Below are 20,910 nucleotides of genomic sequence, written 5' to 3' on the forward strand. Positions count from 1 at the left end.
TCAGTGACTTCATCTCTGTAGATAGCCCATTAATCTGTCTCACATCCTGACCTCCTGGAACTCTGATTCCACATCATCAGTTGCCTAGTGGGCATTTCCACTTTGCTGTCCTTTTGTGACTTGCCAACACTTTCCATTTTTGTGTCTTGTTGTCACTGTCACTTCAGACTCACTGTGAAACCTACACCTCATCAGCACAGCCTTTCTTCTCGCCTCCTGATTTCCCTGCTAGTGATGCCACCATTGATTCTGTTAATTCCTCTTGAAATGTCCTCTTGCCTCCATTCTCATGTCCCACCATGCTACACGGGCCATTGTTCTTGAATACCATCCATGGTCCCACATAAGACCCTTCATCATTCTGCTTCCGCTTCTATCTCCAAGTCCCATTTCTCTCCATGACTGCCTCCCTCCCACACCCTCACACTTGAGGGCTCCGCCACCCTGAACTTCCCTCACTTCCTCACATTTCCCTTTCCTTAACTTACCATACTCTTTGGGAGACCTGAGCTGCCTTCTGTCTACTCTATGAGATTGCATATGTCTCCTAGAGTTAACATAATCAAGTCCAGTTTGAGTCATCCAGTTCAAACTCTTGTGATGCTGAAGTCCCTTCTAAGGAGGTTGTTCTGTGTCCTCAAAAAAGTCAAGTGACAAAGAATTCAAACACATTCCAGTAGAGGGCAATTCTGTCAGAAGTTCTTTTCTACCTTTTGGTCTTGAGATACCCCTTAAAGCAAAAGAGAAAAGTCTACACCCTTTTCCATAAACCAACTTTCAGATAAAGAAAGTGCTCCTGGCACCCCCACTCCTACCCCAAGTCTCCTTTTCAATTTATAATAGATCCGCTTACTGCCTGCTTCCCTGAACATCTTCAGTCTGGCAATGAGTTTCTCCAGGGTTGACCCATAAGCCCTACTCCTCTGCTCACATTGTCGTCTGACCCATGGGAAATCACTCCTATGATTCCACTCCATTTCATCCCACTTCTCTGAGCCTCAGTTTCCCATTTCCCAAGAAATGAAAAGATTTCTTAATCCAGGATGGGCTCTGGGGCTCCATGAATGCCCTGAAACTGTGTGCAACGGTTTGTATATCATGAGCATATGGACATTTTGGGGGAGGAGACCTACATATTTTTATCACAATGTCAAAAAAGTCCATGAGTCACAAAGAGACTTTTAAAAACCATTAGACTAAATGATATCTGAGCTCCCCGCTCCTCAGCTCTAACATTCTATAAGTCAAAGGTCCTAAGACACGTGACATTTTCTTCTTCCCTTGAAAGGAAGTCAGAGACCAGATATTACTCAGCCTGTTATTCAGTGACAATGAAGAGACAGAATCGTACAGAAGACCCCATTACATACCACACAACACCAACTGAAAAGGTTAGAGCGGAACCTTTTATGCCTTGTGAGGTAATCAGCTTCCTTTCCCTGGAAATATTCCAGCAGAAACTGAATTATCATCTCGCCGGGGTGATATACAAGGAATTTCTTTCAGCTGTATGAAGAGCCAGTCTTTGAGATTTCTTCTGAGTCAAAGATTCTCTGAGACCTGGGTTGCATGTCCTCGCTCACGCTCTTATAACCTCTCAGTTCCTTCCCTCTTTCTCATTTGACACCCTTTCTAGGTGTTTTTTTTTTCTTCCAGTGTAGTCACTGCCTCCCACATCTCCCATAGTTCCGTGTAGATCCCTCCGTGTTGGCCCCCATCACATCCAGAAGCCATTACACGCAGAACCATCTGCAGGAGTGAATGGGCCTCATTCCCCCACTAGACTATCAACTCCTTGGGAACAGGGATTATATTGTGTGTCTCCATATGTCCAGTCTCTTAAAATACCTGAGATTTAATAAGCATTTAATCATAAAATCCTAAATGTTTAATAGCTGCCCCTACAGTGGGTCTGAAACCTTACATGTATCGTTTTTCATTCTCGGCCTTAGTGTCCCCCTCAGCCAAGTGGGAAGCTTGGGCCAGATACTCTCTTAGGTCTCCTTCAATTCTGTGGATCTCTGTAAGAGTACCACTTTAATTGTTTGCCCTACTCAGGCAGGAACTATGTTTACATACCATTTATCTTCACAACACACACTGGTGCTTCTGTATCTGTGCCTTTGGCTTCCTAGCTCCCTCGATATTTCTCATGAGCAAATTACCATTTGACAGGTTTATGACAGTTCTTTATTCTGATTCTTAAAAGAAACGTAAGAGCAAAGGGGGTCACCACTGCATGTATTTGAACATGAAACCACTGTGTCGCTTCCACAGAGGGTTGTGTTTGCCCAGTGCTGAAGAAAGGAAAATTCTGTCAGACACTGCAGAACAGTGAACAGGCTCCTTCCCATTCCAGTGGAGTATTTAGATTTCCATTGCCATGAATGCAGGACCCACGAGAGGTTTTAGAGAGATGATTAAAGCGGCTCTTGTAGGAAAGGGAGTTGTGTGGTTTCATCAATGAGCATCTCTGAAAGTATCATCAGGCCAAGCCCTGTGGCTCGTAACTGCAAGGAACCCATGCCAGACACTGATTTCTTCACTTCTAACCAGATCCTGTCACGGGGCAGCTTTATCTTAACAGCTTTACCTAAAAAGCAGTAATGCCAATTACGTTTATATAGTACTTTACAGCTTACAAAGTTCTTATATATTGGTTCATTAAGTCCATCCAGTCATTCAGTAAGGTAGACACAGGGCAACTATCTTTAATCTCATTTCATAGATAAGGAAAATACCACATAGAGATTAACTGTCCTGAAATTACACAGCTAGTAAAGGAGAAAGATGGCACAGGAATCTCAGTCCTGCCCTAAGCCAGGACTCCTACCAACCACACTTAGGCTGCAGGCTGTCTCCAGGTGCCAGCATCCGTTTGGACAGGCCAGCGTGCATCAGCCCTGCTTCCCCCCACCCCCCCTCCCGCCCTCCCTTCCTTCCTTCCCCTCCTTCCTCCCTCCCTCCCTTCCTCCGTCCCTTCCTCCCTCCCTTCCTCCCTTTCTCCTTTCTTTCTTTTCTTTCCTTTTCTTTCTTTCTTTCTTTCTTTCTTTTCTTTCCTTTTCTTTCTTTCTTTCTTTCTTTCTTTCTTTCTTTCTTTCTTTCTTCTTATACTTATAAGTGTAACCAGAATCAGGCCCTAAATCAGTTTTTCTCTTAACCCAGTATTTGTTCAGTTGTTCCAGTGTTGTTGTTAAAAGAATGGTGTTGTGGGGCACCTGGGTGGCTCAGTCAGTTAAGCGTCCGACTTTGGCTCAGGTCATGATCTCCCAGCTCGTGGGTTCAAGCCCCGTGTTGGGCTCTGTGCTGACAGCTCAGAGCCTGGAGCCTGCTTTGGATTCTGTGTCTCCCCCCCCCCCCCCTCTGCTTCTCCCCTGCTCTCGCTGTCTCTCAAGAATAAATAAACATTTAAAAAAAATTAAAAACTAAAAAAATAATGGTATTAGGGCAACTTGGTAGCTCAGTTGGTAAGCGTCCAACTCTTGATTTTGTCTCAGGTCATGATCTCACACTTCATGGGTTCGAGCCCGGCATCAGGCTCTGGGCTGACAGCATGGAGCCTGCTTGGGATTCTCCCTCTGTCCCTCTCTCTCTCTCTACCCTACCCCACTCTCACTCTCTCTCAAAAAAAAAAAAAAAAAAAAAAAAAAGAGTGGTGCCAAGCCACCATCACAATTCTGCAACATAGTTTAATAAAAAAATTCTTCCTATTACTCTCAAAGCTAACTACCATGGCAGAGCACATCAAATTCTAACTAAATTTTTGAGAAAATTAAGAAGATTAGTTGGTTGCAAGCCTACACCAAGACTATAATCAAGAATGTCATTAGGGCAAAGCCCAGTTAACTTGGTCCAACAGTAGGACGTCGAAACAAACTAGATGTCCCTTTTTGTGAAGCCATTCTAATCACATCTTTCAAACCCCTCATAGGCCCTACATCCATGGCAATGGAAACTTGAATACTCCACTCGAATGGGAAAGACCCTGCTTCTTTCTGCGTTGTCTGACAGAACTAGTTTCTTCTTGTCAAAACTGGGCAAATGCAGCTCTCTATGGAAGCCACATAGGAGGGTAGAAAAAAATCATCTCCCAGGACTCAAACTGTCCAGGTCCAGAGGCAGATCTGTGCCACACTGCAAACAGTCCCAGTCCTGAGATGCTAAGCCATTGGATGGCCAAGTCATTTAAATGATTGCCCTTGATCTGATTCTCTGCACATCAGGCAATCTTTTGATTACTGAGTTTCTTATTGGCCCATTTCTGCAGTTGCCATCTAGGCCACTAATTTGGAGAAATCCCCATCCTTGGGACTTAGGTCTGATCTGGAGGGTTTGCAGGGCACGCCAGTGGCTCACAATAGCACCTCAGAGATCTGCAGCAGCAATGTGTCCCTTAAATCTTTTCTGCCCTGGGGGAAACAGCCCCGGTTCCTTCAGCCTACAGTTGGGAGACTTTCTTTGCTCTGTGGTGCACAGGACCCAAAATGGACATTGCCAATGATGTCATCTTCAGTTGACTTTCTCCCTTTTTTATACTCTGAGCCTCTGGGGAGCTATAAGCATTGCTCTAGAAAAGACTGTACAAACCAGACTAATTGGCAGTCCTTCGAAAACTGCTGTCTGGTCAGTTTCCCTTAAGATAATAGAAAAAAGGAGAGGACAAGGTAGGACTATTTTGTGCGTGAACATTCCGCCATGTTAATAAATCTCCTGCTAAAATGTTACTTGCTGTGTCATAGATAGGATTTTTTTTTCTCTTCAGTTTTTCATATAAACTAGAATAGCACTGATTCTTTTTCTAGTGTTTGTTTGCTAAATTGGACCAAAATAGGTCGAATTTATAACATAATCCCCACGAAGATTACTAGAATTTACACATTCTGTAATAAATTAGTTGGAGAAAAAAACACTTAAATTTCAGGACAATTACTGCATCTGAGAGTTTTAGGATGAAAGGCTGTTAATGGCCACTCTGATGCAATATTAGCAGTTTCTTCTTATGACCCAGTTCATTTTTTAAATGATAGAAAAAGATGAAGTGAAATGTTACGAAAATGACTCAGTCACAGAGGTAAATTGTACAGGGAGGGGTGAAAAGCTGAGTTCCAGCTCAGCTGTATGTAGTCATAGGTAAATCACTTACCTCTCTGCCTCATTTTCCTTATCTACCAAATAAAAATGAATCACCTGAAATTCCTTTGAACTTGGGCCATGAACAGTGGCGCTGGACCTTATTCCCCAGGGATATGCATAGGCTCGTGTTCTCCTCTCGGGCTGTGTCCTGTGTGTGCATGTGTGTTGCTGTCGTTGCTTCTGTTTGTTTGTTTTAATCTTTTTGGAGAGGAAGATGGAATGTGAGTGGGGGGAGGGGCAGAGAGAGAGGGAGACACAGAATCCGAAGAAAGCTCCAGGCTCTGAGCTGTCAGCACAGAGCCCCACGTGGGGCTCAAACTCACGAACCATGAGATCATAACCTGAGCTGAAGTCAGCCACTTAACTGACCGAGCCACCCAGGCACCCCATGTTGTTGCTTTTGTTTTAAGGCAGCAGGTATATAATAGGATGCAGGTTATGCATCGTTCCCAGCTCTAATCCCACCGCCCCCCTTTTCCCCAGCGATCACTACTTTTACATCAAGAGCCACAGCTCTGGAGAACTGCACAGTTGTGGGCGGTGTGCCGCCCGGAAGATTTTTTTTTTGTTAATGAGTCAAATTTTTTAAACATTAATTTATTTCTATTCACAGACTGATGGTCTAATGATATATTCTGATAATTGCATTCTTTCTTCCAAATCTGCTTTACTTGGTTCTACCAAAATGAAAAATAAAAACAAAAAACAAAACAAAACAACAACACCCTCCTGCAAACCTCCCCTTCCAAAGAAGTCTTCAGAAGGCCGAGTGCCCCTGCTTTCTGGACATCCTGATCACTCTAAAAGGCCGGATCCCTTGTGTGTCCTGTGGCTGTCTCTGTTGGAGGCCCAGAAAGGTGTGCAGTAACAAGGGTTGCCCAGGGGCTGATTGTAAGTGGCTTCTTGGAATTGAAAAGGAAAGCTGTTTGCTTTCCCCAAAGAAAGAGAAATGACCGCTCAAACAACAAAGTCTAATTTATCACCTCAAAGCCCTTCTTAATGGCAGTGAGATCCATGTGGCTGCCAAGCCAGACAACCGCACGTGTGTGTCTGTCGAAATGACCAATATTTTCCTAGAGCAGTTCTCTTCATCGGTGCTCATAAACAGAGAGGCCGTCCCCCTGCCTGCCAGGAGCAAGGCTGTTAGATCAATTAGCGGCACTTCAGCCACCCAGATGCTTCCACCTTCTGAAAAGCAGCCTTCTCCCGCACAGCTCACACTGAACTGGCACCTGCTAGCATCCATACGAATCTCAGTCGCTGATGATAACAGGCCGTCCAGCCAGCCTGTCGATTGCAGGGCCGCACACTCGGGCGTCAGCAGTTGGCAAAGCGTGGAACAAAACCGGAGTCAAATGAAAACATCAGAGCGACACAGGAGTTAGCACAACCCATCTGGCCACTTCTGCTCAGATGGGAGCCAGTGGGAACCCATTAGATAAGCAAGCGTGGACCCCAGATCGGGAGCTTTCACCACAGGACAAAAAACCTTCAGAAGGGGAAGTTAAGTGGACAAGGCTTTATATCAGAGTGTAACCCAGATAGCGGGTTACATCTGGGTCTTCTGTGTCCCTTGAGATCTAAACAAGCATTGCTTCAAATCCCACAGCCTATGGAAATCTGAATTCTGTGACTTCACAGAGGCTTAGTGCCTCTGCCTCACTCTTGCTTCTTGCTTCCATGTCTGGTATCTTAGCTCTGCAGCTTGTCAGGGTGCTTATAAAAAAGTGGTATGAGCCTAGTAGACCTTACAAAAAGTTGCATCACTGAGGAGAAACGCACTTCCTAGCCCATCTTGATACAGTTCACAGTCCATATCACACTTTTCCATTTTCTTAAGCCTTGTTACACAAGGTGTGGTTCAAGGGACCCACAGCACCTGTATAACCTGAATGCTTGTTGGAAATGCAGAGCCTTTTTTTGTTCTTTTAAAGTTTATTTATTTATTTTGAGAGAGAGACAGAACATGTGAGCAGGGGAGGGGCAGAGAGAGAGGAAGAGAGAGAGAGAGAATCCCAAACAGGCTCTGCACTGTCAATGCAGAGCCTGATGCGGGGCTTAAACTCACAAACCAGGACATATGACCTGAGTTGAAACCAAGAATCAGAAGTTCAACCAACTGAGCCACCCAGATGCCCCTAGAAATGCAGAATCTTGAGCCCCACTCCAGGCTTGCTAAATCAGAACCTAGATTTTAATGAGATGTCAGGAGACTCTGTGGGTTAAAGTGTGATGAGCACAGATGTAAAGTCCTTCTCCATCATCTCACCATGGAGGATTCTCTTTGGCCTGGCCCTTGCTCTACACAATGCTAGGACTTCTATCTTCTCTTTCTTCCCCCTCCTTTCTCTCTCTCTCTGGTTTTTTCATCTCCTCCCTCCTGTCAGGAGCTTCAAACATTCTTTTATTTTTTTATTTTATTTATTTATTTATTTATTTTTTGTCACCACAGAATAGCCCTACCCTGGAGCCTCAGGGCCACTCACCACCTAGGTCCCAAACGTCTCACCTGCTGCCAGCCCTCAGGTCCGTTCTGAAGCTGATTACAATATTTGTCTAAACAAGGTCCTCCCTCCCCCAAGAGGGACTCTGATACCAACTATAACAATAAAAGACATCTCTCTGGTTACAAAAGATATCCCAGGTTTTGTAAAGACATCTGGCTTCTAAACAGGCCCCTAAATCAATTCCAGGTTATAAACTATCACACAAGTGTCAGACCTGGGGAAACTGAGTCTCAGGAACAGGAAAGTGACCGGCTCAATGTAGTTATTGGCAGGGGCAGGACTAGAAAATTTCTCATACTTCCCAGCGTGGGCTTCTCTCCACTACACCGAATCATTCATTCTACTTGAACCTGAACCTTATGTGGCCACCTAATTCTCTTCCTGAGCAATAACTGAGTCATCTGGGCAGCAAATCTGCATTGAGTGCCTGCTGGGTATAGCAAGCATTGTTCAAAGATGAGAAGAGGCAAAACAGACCCAGTTTTCCACACTACTTGCCTTCGCCCAAACTGCTCCCTCCCACCGAACTCCTCATTCCCATCCAATCTGCCCCAGCAGACTTCACATCTTTGAGAAGCCCCAGCTGGGAGCTTCCGGACTCCTCCAGACAAAACTAATCACTACTTGCTCTGTGCAAGCACACTAGCAGAGCACTTCCTCCATTATTTGTTAGGTCTTTGTTTCCTCAGTGTCCCTTCTGAATCGAAGTTTCCTCTAGGGAGACTCGAACCCCATGGTCCTCAGTACCCAGTACAGAAGATGCTCAATAAATGTTAGTTTTCTTCCCCCTTTCTTTCCCCTGGAAATCCCTACCAGTTGATGCTATTGGTCACACAAACCTCGTCCTTAACTCAGCTCCTTCATCCTCAGGCAACTTGCCCCTTTCTGGAACTGGGCTGTCACAGGCCCATCCTCTTCCCATTGCCTCTCGTTTCTCCTCCTGGCCTCTCCTGGCCAGCCTTCTTCTAGTCCGTTGCTATCCACAGGTGCCAGCCTCGCCACCACGACTTGTGTATGACTTTTTGAAAATCCTCCTGCCTTCTGGACCTCATCTGCAAAATGAGTGGCTTTGCCTCCTTAGCTGGAGCTCTGGATAGCCATGTGGCAACTCACAGGTGTATTATAATCAGTTGTGAGGTGCTTTGTAAGTAATCGTTTCATATAATCCTAAGGTTTGCCGATGGTCTTTTTTAAGAAATAGAGAAGATTAAAGGTCATCCCTGTGACTGGCACTCTCAGCAGCATTCTGATGTGCTTTCTGGAATAGGAGAAAAAGGCGTGGAGTTACAGGCAGGGATCCCACACAAGCTTGGGCACACACACCTCAGGATTGTCCTATCCATCATGTGTGCCCCATCACATAGTTTTCCATCATGTGTGCCCCAGCTGGGCAAAGGCTGATCTATAAGATTCTTTTCTGCTTCATCTTCTGTTGAGCTCTAAGGTCTGCAGAAAAGACTGAAAATTGTGACATTGTGGTAATCATGAATTTCCAAATCCCTCCTGTGTTGTGGTAGCTCCTCATAAAATTTAAATCTCACTCAGGAATATTTGGATGGGTCACACTCTTCTAACTTTTTCCTCTTTCCCCTTGGCTTTGCTTCCAGGAAGCGAGAGGAAGAAAACAAACGAAGAGAGGCAGAACAGCAGAAGGGAAGGCTGAGCCCAGATTCCTGCAGATCCCAAGCCCCTCCCTGTGTGCCCAGCACCCAGGCTGAGCCCCACAGGCAGAGCTGGACCCCCAGCAAACAGCATCCCACCAGCAGCGCAGCCCAGGACCCTGAGGGGAGAGCCTGTCGAGGATCTCCAGGCAGAGCCCCCCAGAGGGAGGCTGGGAACAGCCCCCCAGATGTGCAGGGAACAGACCCCAGAAAGCCAAATGGTAGGTACCCTTGTTATCTGATGCCAACTCGTGGACTGTGGGCTCTCTTGATTGATGTATTTATTCCAATTCATTTAAGGTAATTATGGCAGCACCTAAGACTGCAATTTTATTATATATTTTCCATTTATTTCCTCTGATTCTCATTCCTGTGTTTCTTTTTTCCCCTTCCTGTGGACTACTTGAACATCTATTAGGATTCCATCTTGATTAATTTATAGTGTTTTTGAGTGTATTTCTTTCTACAGTTTTTGTGGTGGTTGCTCTGAGTATTACCATATACTTTTATGTGTCATATATATATATAGCTTATAACTAATAACACTTTACCACTTTTTAAAGTTTATTTTTTTATTTAATTTGAGTGAGAGAGAGAGAGCGAGCACATGTGTGTGCAAGTGGGAGAGGGGGAGAGAGAGGAGGGAGAGATAGAGAGAATCCCAAACAGGGTCTGCACTCAGTGTGGAGCCCAACACAGGGCTCAAACCCACAAACCACAAGATCATGACCTGAGCCAAAGTCGCATGCTCACCCACCTGAGCCACCCAGGCACCCCGACATTTTACCACTTTGAGTGAAATGTGGAAACCTTACATCCATTTAGGTACCTTTACCTTCCCCGCTTTTAAATATCATTGATTATCAGATGGCATTCTAATTTTTGTCTCAATCATCAAATATAATTTATAAAAGCCATGAGGAAAAGGACACTCTCTTCTTTGTACCCAGAGTTCTGTTTTCCTCTTGTTTCATCTTCCTTCCTCGTGCTCCAGATTCCTTCTTTTATCATTTCTTTTCTGTCTGAAGAAACTTCTTTAGTCAGTATTTAAGGACAGCTCTGTTACCAACAAATTCTTTGAGTTTTCCTTTGAGGAGGTTTTTGTCTCATTCCTGACAAGTTGGTGAGCCAGATCCAGAATGTACACTTGAAAGAGGCCGTGCCCCTTCTTCTGGCCCCCATGGTGTCAGATGAGAAATCCAGCCGTTCGAATGGGTGTTCCTCGGTAATGTTTCCAGGTAACATGTCCCTGCTCTCTGGCTGCTTTCAAGATTTTTCTTTATCTTTAGTTTTGAGTAGTTTAATATGATGTGTCTTGAGATGGATTTTGGGGAGTTTATCCTGTTTAGATTTCACTTAGTGTGTTGGGCGTCCCCAAGACCCCGCCCCGCCCCCACCCGGTTTAGTAATTTGCTAAGAGCACTCACAAGACTCAGTGTTTGTACTCACAGGTGGGATCTATCATAACAAAGGGCTACAAATCAAGATCAACAAAGGGAAAAGGCACATGGAGCAAAGTCTGGAAGAAACCAGGTGCAAACTTCCAAGAGTCTTCTCCCAGTGGAATCACACATAAGACATGCTCAGTTCTTCCTCCAGCAATGAATTGTGACAACCAGTTAGCCTTTTATCTACCAGGAAAGCAAACCTAAACTTAGGACACCAGGAATTTTATGGGGTCAGGGACATAGGTACCATACATCTCTAGCATATACTACGACTCCAACTTCCCAGAAGGAAGACAGGTATTCAGTGTATATTATAATATTTACATGAAGCAATTTAAGTATATTGAGCCATTCTTATAAATTAGGGAACAGTGAGAGCCCTCCAGGAATCTAAGTGCAAATGCCAACATAGTGAAAAAGGCAATTAATGTCTTAGTATTATTATAAACATAGTTCTGACTTTGTGGACCCCAGAAACAAGTCTGTTAGATCTCATGGTGACCCGATTCAGGGCTTGGACAATTCATTCTATCTCTCTGAACCTTAATTTCCTTAGCTATAAAATGGGGAGGCATACTCAAAAACCAGCAAACGAATAAACAAAAAAAGCAGAAATAAACTCATAAATACAGAGAACAAACTGATAGTTGCCAGAGAGGAGGGGAGTGGGACAGTGGGCAAAACGGGTGAAGGGGAATGGAAGGTACAGGTTTCCAGTTATGGAATGAGTAAGTCATGGGAAAGAAAAGTACAACATAAGGAATATACTCAATGGTATTGTCATAGTGCCGTATGGTGACAGATGGCAGCTATTTGTGGTGAGCGTAGCATGACAGAATTACTGTGTTGTACACCTGAAACTAAGGTAACGTTGTGTATCAGCTATACTTCAATTTTGAAAAAGAAAGAAAATGAGGGCATACTCTACCCTGCAAGGCAGTTATAAATGGAAATAAAATAATTAATGTAGAAAACGTGTCATAGCCCACGACTCATCGTAGGTCTTCAGTAACTACTATTATTAAACCACACTGATGATCTAGCCAAAAACAACTACATAAAAGCACACATGAATTATCATAAACATACCCAGAATATAACTCCATAACCCACTTTGTGGTGATAATGCATCAGCAAGGTATACTTTAAGGAGGTCTGATGCCTTGTTATATATTCATTCAGGTAGTGTTAACTAGACTCCCATGATGTAACAACCATGCTGAATTTGAGTAAATGCTTTCTTAGCTTGAGGTCACTGCATATTACATTCCCTCCATCCCTATGGATAAAAATGCCTCTTATTTTTCAGATCTCAGGATGAATGTTCCTCCCTCTATACAGCCATACCTCCCCACTAAACAAGCCTTCATTTTCCTGCTATATGCTCCCATAGGCCTTCTGCACCTCCATATTAGAAAGATCGTCACCTTTTATTGTGATTATTACTGGCTTATTTGTCTATTTTTTCCTATAGATTATAAGATCTTAAGATCAGGGTTGTTTCATTTATCTGCTGCTATGTAAAAAAACAAACAAAAACTACACTAAAATTAAGTGGCTTAGGACCACAATTTATTATTTCTCATGACTCTGTGGGTTGGAACTGCAGTTCCTCTACAGTTTCACCTGGTGTCACTCATGTGACTACATACAGGCGGAGGGTCACTTGAATTGGGCGGTCTACGATAGACTGACTTGAATGTCTGGCGGTTGATGCTGGCTATCAGCTGGGATTCCTTGACTCTGCTTTACATGGTCTTTCATCCTCCATTAGGCTAGACTGGCCTCCTCACACAGTGGTCGCAGGGCATCATTCTAAGAAAGCAAAGGCAGAAGCTACAGGACCTCTTCAGGAATAGGCTCTAAAATTTGCATGCTGCATTCTATTGATCAAAGCAAGTTGTATGACCAGCCTGACACTAAATGTGATTTAGAAATATACTCTACTTTTGTGCACACTCAGATGGAAGTAGTTTTCTACTATTGAACACTCTAGCACAGGTCCTTTATGGCCACAGATTATTCACATTCCTCCCGCAGGCACAACATTCTCACTGTTTTCTCAGGACCCAAAAATGTCATCTCAGTCACCACATGAAGCTTGAAGTTTGGGCTCTTGAGACGTATGTCATGTCCAGATGTTGTCAAGTTTCCCCAGGTGTGAATCATTCCATTTGAGGGACTAGTCAACCAAACACACACATTATCCCCCAAACACACCCAACAAGCAATGGTGAGGCAGGGACAAAATAACCATAGTAGACACCCTTGCTGCAAAAGGGGAGAAATGAGAGGCACATAACAGTCACTAGCCCATAGCAATTCTGAAAGCCAGCTGGCTATACCTTAGCAGGTTCCCTACTCTGAAGTATGGAATGTTCCTTGATTAGGGTATGGTTTTACCCCTGTGTGTGGTTTCCTAGTCCATTATTCTCCTTGTCACTTGGCTCTTCCACCTGGGCTTTCAGTTCTGCTCTCTGAGACATCTTCCTTTCCATAAGACATAGCCCATGTTTGCAGTTAAATAGCTTTCTCAGCCTATTTCCGATCAATAGGAAGTTGAGGTTCCAGAGGCTCCCGTTTGTTTTGAACTGCCTCAGCAGTTCAAGCTGGTGATACTCTTTGTGATGCAATTACCCCAGAAACTTTCTGGGTTTCCTATGGATCTGATTGGGTTCACTCCGTGTTCTAAAACTACATCCAGGGGTGCCTGGGTGGCTTAGTCGGTTAAGCATATGACTCTTGGTTTTGACCCAGGTCATAATCTCACAGTTTGTGAGTTTGAGCCCCATGTAGGGCTCCACGCACTGACAGTGTGGAGCCTGCTTTGGATTCTCTCTCTCTCTGTCTCTCCCTCTCTCTCTGCACCCCTCTCGCTCATGTGCTCTCTCAGAATGAATGAATGAATGAAAGAACGAACAAATAAATAAATATTACAAAAAAAAATTTTTAATTAAAAAAAAAACTACATCCATAATTATTTCCCAGACAGGGCTCTCTCTATTTTGGGTGGCTCAGGCTGCTGTAGTAAAATGCCCTTGAAGTTCTTAAAGTTCTTTTGTTTAGAGTGCCTACAACACACCATCTTAGATATTTTTGAGGTCTTAATACAGGGTTGCACAGTAATTCTCTTGATTTGATCTTTATCCATAAGTTGTATTTTACTACGAGACTCTTTCACTGGCTGGAAAGAATGAAAATGGGAAGCAGTTTCTAACCCGGCACATTTTAGGCTCTGTATATTTCCTCTAGATTCCACATGCAAACTGAGAAGTTCTTTCCTAATTTTCTTTCTTTCTCCCCACACCGTATCATACGCAGCTAAAAAGGCCAGTTAATATTTTCTTTGGTGATTGAAACTGGAAATCTCCTAAACCATGTTTATAAATTCATTAGGTATGTTTTCTGTCTTCTAAGTCACTACAGGTAACTTATGCCAATTTTGCCCTTTATTCTGCCACTGAATAATACAATGGACCATTCTCCAGACTCCAGTAGTGATTTCCTCTTTGCTCCTTCAGCCTGTGCTACTAGTCTCTTCACTGCCTTTCCAGCTCTGTTCACTAACCGGTCCGAGTCCATGTATGGGTTCTTTCTTGTTAGGCTGTTGGTTTCTGTGTTAGTTATCTCTAGTGACATAACAAGACCCCAAAAACTGAGTGACTTAAAACAACGATTTATTATTTGTCACAATTCTGTGGGTTGTCTGAGCAGTTCCTCTCCTAGATTGCTATGGCTCACTCATGTGGCTGGTGGAAGGTTGGCTGGGCCAGAAAGTCCAAGATGGCGTCCTTCACATTGGTGCTGGCTGTTGGCTAAGGTGTCTCAGTTCCCTTCTCATGCCCTTTCAGCCTCCAGGAGGTTAGACCATCTTCCTTGCATGTCGTTCTCAGGGCAGTGCTCTAAGAGAGAGAAAGCCAGAAGTGACAAGCTCTCTTGAGGCCTAGGTTCCAAAACTTTCGCATCATTTCTGCCACCTTCTGTTAATCAACTCACAAGGCCAGTCCACATTCAAGGGGATGGAGGCATAGACTCCACCTCTGGTTTGAAGATGTTGCAAAATCACATTCTACACTGGGATGGAAAGAATCTTTGGCCACAAGGAGCAATGTGTCTCTTATTTCTGTGTACCTAGCACTTCTGAAGCAGGGGAGCTCCTCATTTATCTGAGGGCAGGAACTGGTGTCCTGAATAAAGAACCTTTGGGAAGAGCCAGATTCAAATATATGGACAGTGCCTCAGAGAAGCCCAGCATCCAAACTTGGGGGAAAAGTAAGAGGAATGGAGGCCAGTGAGCCTGATTCAGGTGTAAGGAGAGGGAGCTGCAGTTTCATGGGCAGCCTTTGCCCTCCTTTACCTGCCTAAGAGGCCAGAGTGCAAAGGAAAATTGGGAGATATATCTAGGAATCAAGACTGGCCGTTGGACTGGAGCTTCTCTAGCACAGTATTCCTGGGAAACCCCAACATAATTGGGCAGATGGCACCCCGAGCTACTTTGTGTTTGGCTAAGAAGGGTCATGAAGAAGGGTCTCAGCTGCTTCAGCCAATCAGTACTCACACAGTGTAGACCTTGAGAGGTGGGCATCCCAGCAGGAGCCCAGAGATGGGAAATGTGGGCCACTTCTTTTTCTCCTTCATCCTGTCTCATAGAAATAGATGATGTTAGAGCTTGAGGGTCGTTCGAAAGCATCTAGTACAGCCTTCTCAACGCAAGTCAGGAAACTGAGGCCATGGAAGAGGAGTTTGCCCAAGGTCTCTTAGTAAGTGATTTCTTTCTTCTCTCACATAGTAATTCTTCCTCTCTTGTTTACAGAGTGTGGAGAGCATCATGGCTAAGTGCATGAGCTTTAGAACCAAATAAACTAGGTTCACATTTAGACCCTACCACTTACTAGCTATATAATCTTGATCAAGTTACTTAACCTCTTCAGGCATCCATTTCTTTATTTGTAAAAATAATAGTAATAATAATAATAGATGGTAATACTGCCTGTCTTAGAAATTTGTGAACATTGATGAGATAACCCATGAAAAGATTTAAACACAGTGCCTAAAGCACTCTATAAATATGAGCTGTTATTATAATTAACCTCATTATTATTTCAAATAAAAGGTAGGGAAGGAAGGATACATAATATTTAGGAAGATCACTGAGCGGAGGCTGGGTTTAGAGGGCCTAACTAAGACACAGTAGCAGAAGGGTGAAGAGTAGAGGATGGTCTGGAGAGTAGAATTGAGAGGACTTGACAGCAGATGGCCTGTGGGAGGTGGTAAGATAAAGTTGTCTTTGAGTCAGTGTGGTTTTCAGGAGAGTCTAGTGGAGGAGAAACTCACTGTTTTAAGGGCCATCCCTGGTGTTATCTTATTTCTCACCATATGGGCTGCCGAGCTAGTGGGTATGACTGGTGGGAGTACGTGGGCCCTTACATTCGGCACGTGTACAATGGGTAAGGCAGAAATGTCAGTTACCACCTATATGCCAAAGACTCCCTGACCTCTTCTCCTTGTTCCAATTGACTTATGTCTTCACTTGGATGTCTCAAAGGCGTCGCAAACCCAACCTATCCAAGACAGGACAGATGAAAATTTTATGCAAACCTGCTCTGTGTACTGGTTAACGATATACTCATCCATCTGTACGTTCAGTCCAGGAGTAATCCTTATCTCCTTTTCCTTTACCACCCATGCCCCATCTGTCACCAGGTCTTATCTCATTTACTTCCTAAATATCTTTCAAACCCATTTTCTCTCTCTCATCTACCACCATATATTCTGCCTGGCATCTTCTTACCTTCATCTCTAACTTGGACTATTCTAGTAGCTTCCTAACTGGTTTTACTTATCTGCTCTGGCTCCCCTAATCCATTTTCCTCTCTGTGAACAGATTGGTCTCTTCAAAAATGAAACCTCATCATATCTCTACCCCCGCCTTAAAGCCCTGGAATTAACTACTTCTCCAGTGAATCCTGGTCCCCTTTGTTGAAGAATGGTATTAGAAATCAAGATCTGGGGGGGTGCCTTGGTGGTTCAGTGGGTTAAGCAGCTGACTTGAGCTCTGGTCATGATCTCATGGCCTGTGAGTTCGAGCCCCACGTGGGGCTCTGCTGACAGCTCAGAACTTGGAGCCTGCTTCTGATTCTGTGTCTCCCTCTCTCTCTGCCCCTCCCCCACTTGCCTCTGTCTGTCTGTCTCTCTCTCTCTAAAAAATAAATACACATTAAAAAAAATCTTTTTAAAGAAATCAAGATCTGAGTGCTAGGTAGGCATATTACTACTGGAGCACCATTGCTCCTAAGCCCTTTCAGCAGACAGAGCTAAAAATTATTTACATTTGTTTCTGCATCTAGCTGTGTGTATGAGTATTACACACACACGCACGCACACACATACACACACACACACTCCATGAGTTCATATTTATGATACCTCCAATTCTATTCAACACCACAGAGTTTATTCTTTTCTATTTGAAGTGCTCCCTCCAGCAGTGAAAGATCGGCTCCTTTCATCTATGATATACATGTTTATTTGTTCAATCCTAGTATACAGCAGAGCAGTTTCAGAATTGCTAACCCATACCCCTGCAAGAGACAAACTTACTACCTAGAGCACGGTATTTACAAACATTACTTTTTGTCCTTTTTGTCCTTACAGTATTCAGCCAAAATCTGTTTTTGTGAAGTTACTTAGGTCAGTTTTCTTCTTCACCTTTTAGTGTGGTTACCTAATTCATTTGTAAGATAGTTAGGTTTGTTTGTTATTATTTATATTCCATTTTGAGTTCCTTTCCACATTCTAGTTGATTTTAATTGTTGGGCCTTTTTTTTTGTAGTTGGGTACTTTTTATTTAAACAGGAAGTGATGTTTTTCCTAATTACAAAATTAGTTAATGTCCATTACAAAACAATTTTTGAAACATAAAAGAACAAAAAATAAATAAAAATCTTCCTTAATCTTAACAACTCTTATAACTTTGGTCCCATTCCATCTACTACAACTTTCCTTTTTTTTTTTTTTTTAATTTTTTTAACATGTATTCACTTTTCAGAGATGAAGAGAGACAGAGCATGAGCAGAGGAGGGGCAGAGAGAGAGGGAGACACAGAATCAGAAGCAGGATCCAGGATCTGAGCTGTCAGCACAGAGCCTGATGTGGGGCTCGAACGAAGGACTGTGAGATCATGACCTAAGCTGAAGTCAGTCACTTAACCAACTGAGCCACCCAGGCACCCCTAGAACTTTCCTTTTTTTTAATTCAGAAAACTGTGGGCATCCTGTTTTGAGATCTTCTTACATTGTCTCCTTATTTTCAACAAAAATGTTACTAGCTGCTTAGTATTATATCAGATTATGAATACAACATGACTTGTTTATTCATGTCTGTGTTGTAGGACATATAAGCTAAATAGACTTTCATATAAATTTTTGTGTACATCTCTAATTTTTATGGCTCTTTAAACATCCTTTCAAATTTCATTCCAGGAAGGTTGCAGAAGGTTGTTGTACCCTTTTTTTTCCCTATAATTTATTTATTTTTTATAATTTACATCCAAGTTAGTTAGCACATGGTGCAACAATGATTTCAGGAGTAGATTCCTTAAGCCCCTTACCCATTTAGCCCATCCCCCCTGCCACAACCCCTCCAGCAATCCTCTGTTTGTTCTGTATATTTAAGAGTCTCTTAGGGGCGCCTGGGTGGCTCAGTCGGTTAAGCGGCCGACTTCGGCTCAGGTCATGATCTTGCGGTCAGTGAGTTCAAGCCCCGCGTCGGGCTCTGTGCTGACAGCTCAGAGCCTGGAGCCTGTTTCAGATTCGTGTCTCCCTCTCTCTGACCCTCCCCCGTTCATGCTCTGTCTCTCTCTGTCTCAAAAATAAATAAACGTTAAAAAAAAAAAAAAGAGTCTCTTATGTTTTGTTCCCCTCCCTGTTTTTATATTATTTTTGCTTCCCTTCCTGTATGTTCATCTGTTTTGTCTCTTAAAGTCCTCATATGAGTGAAGTAATATGATATTTGTCTTTCTCTGACTGACCGATTTCACTTAGCATAATACCCTCCAGTTCCATCCACGTAGTTGCAAATGGCAAGATTTCATTCTTTTTGATTGCCGAGTAATACTCCAGTGTGTGTGTGTGTGTGTGTGTGTGTGTGTGTGTGTGTGTGTGTATACACATATATATATACCACATCTTTTTTATCCATTCATCCATCAATGGACATTTGGGCTCTTTCCATACTTTGGCTATTGTTGATAGTGCTGCTATAAACAGAGGGGTGCATGTGTCCCTTCAAAACAGCATACCTGTATCCCTTGGATAAATACCTAGTAGTACAATTGCTGGATCGTAGAGTAGTTCTGTTTTTAATTTTTTGAGGAAACTCCATACTGTTTTCCAGAGTGGCTGCACCAGTTTGCATTCCCAAGTCATATACCCTTTTAAAAGCAAAGAAACAACAACCAAACTCTCTCCAAACATTTAGGCAAATAATGGTTTTATTGAATCCTAGTTAGCAGGATAGAATTTTGTCATATTTTCATTGGCTTTGTGTATTTATTTTCTGGACTGTTCACAGATGTCCTCTGTCAATTTTTATATTGGTTTTTCATTTTCTTAATATTCCTTTTTTTTTAATGTTTATTTATTTTTGAGACAGAGAGAGACAGAGCGTGAGCAGGGGAGGGGCAGAGAGAGAGGGAGACAGAATCCAAAGCAGGCTCCAGGCTCTGAGCTGTCAGTGCAGAGCCCAATGTGGGGCTCGAACTCACAAACCGCGAGATCATGAGCTGTGCCGAAGTCGGATGCTTAACCGACTGAGCCACCCAGGAGCCCCAATTTTCTTAATATTTCTAAAAGTTTGTTACATAATAAAAATAGTAACCTTTGTCTATCATAGATAGTGAATGTCTTTTTTTATTTTACCTTTTAATTCTGTTTAATTTTTTCTTTTGAGATTTTTCTTCTTGTGATTTTATGCTAAGAAAGGATTTTCCCATGGGGCTCCTGGGTGGCTCAGTCAGTTAAGTGTCTGACTTTGGGTCGGGTCATGATCTCATGGTTGGCGAGTTCGAGCCCCACATCGGGCTCTGTGCTGGAGCCTGGAGCCTTCTTCGGATTCTGTGTCTCCCTCTCTCTCTGCCCCTCCCTTTCTCACACTCTGTCTCTCTCTCTCCCTCGAAATAAATAAACATTAAAAAAGAAAAAAAAGAAAAGAAAAGAAAAGGTTTTTCCAACTTCAAGATCTAACAAACACAGCAATTTTTATTATCTCAAATTTAATTTTTTATATAGGGATGGAATCTAATGACTTCTTTTTAGATAATAGGCAGTTGTTCTAGCCATATACATGGAATGATCTTCATGGAGTAATAGCCATATACATGGAGCTGCAAAATTGGCAGTGGGCTTTGTGAATGACGGCTTCCGGAGGGGTACAGCATCCCTCTCTGGGTCCACACCCACAAATTAAAAATGCTATCAAGGGTGCATGGGTGGCTCAGTCGGTTAAGCGTCCGACTTAGGCTCAGGTCATGATCTCACAGTTTGTGAGTTCTAGCCCTGTGTCGGGCTCTGTGCTGACAGCTCGGAGCCTGGAGCCTGCTTCAGATTCTATGTCTCCCTCTCTCTCTGACCCTTCCCCACTTGTTCTCTCTCTCCTCTCTCTCAAAAATAAATAAATAAACATTTAAAAAAATTTAATACTATGTTTATTATATACTTTCACAAATGGGTATATTTTTAGCTTTGTCTTTTTTCTCACTAATCTATCTATATTAATACCCAAATCACATTATTTTATTACTAGTTAATAGTATCTAATATCATCTGTCTCCATTATTTTTCCTTTTCTTTATTGAGGTGTGGTTGATATACAATGTTACATTAGTTTCAGGGTTACAACCCAGTGACTGGACAGTTCTGTACATTATGCAATGCTGGTCACAAGGGTAGCTACCATCTGTCACCATACAACCCTATTATAATATTATTGACTATCTTTCCTCTGCTGGACTTTTCATCCTGTGACTTATTCATTTTAGAACTGGAAGTTTGTACCTCTTATTTTTTTTTCCTTTTAATAGAGTTTACTTTTTAGGGGCACCTGGGTGGCTCAGTCACTTAAGCGTCTGACTCTTGATTTCAGCTCAGGTCATGATCTCATAGT

The 20,910-nt window shown here is 43.0% G+C and overlaps 1 protein-coding gene and 1 long non-coding RNA gene across 5 annotated transcripts in view; both read left to right on the forward strand.

Moving 5' to 3' along the window:
* Window positions 1-20,910, forward strand: part of LOC132663150 (uncharacterized) — a 218,377-nt gene that overhangs the window by 175,891 nt on the left and 21,576 nt on the right. The gene's annotated exons all lie outside the window — the stretch shown is intronic.
* INVS (inversin) overlaps window positions 1-20,910 on the forward strand; it is a 156,161-nt gene that overhangs the window by 114,171 nt on the left and 21,080 nt on the right. For all 4 annotated transcript variants that reach the window (XM_078436648.2, XM_078436647.2, XM_078436650.2 and 1 more), the window contains one exon: window positions 9,248-9,522. In XM_078436648.2, the coding sequence (XP_078292774.1) occupies window positions 9,248-9,522 (275 nt within the window). The remainder of the gene's footprint in view (window positions 1-9,247; window positions 9,523-20,910) is intronic.

Source organism: Panthera onca, chromosome D4, assembly GCF_046562875.1.
Source record: "Panthera onca isolate mPanOnc1 chromosome D4, mPanOnc1 haplotype 2, whole genome shotgun sequence".
Taxonomy (NCBI): domain Eukaryota; kingdom Metazoa; phylum Chordata; class Mammalia; order Carnivora; family Felidae; genus Panthera; species Panthera onca.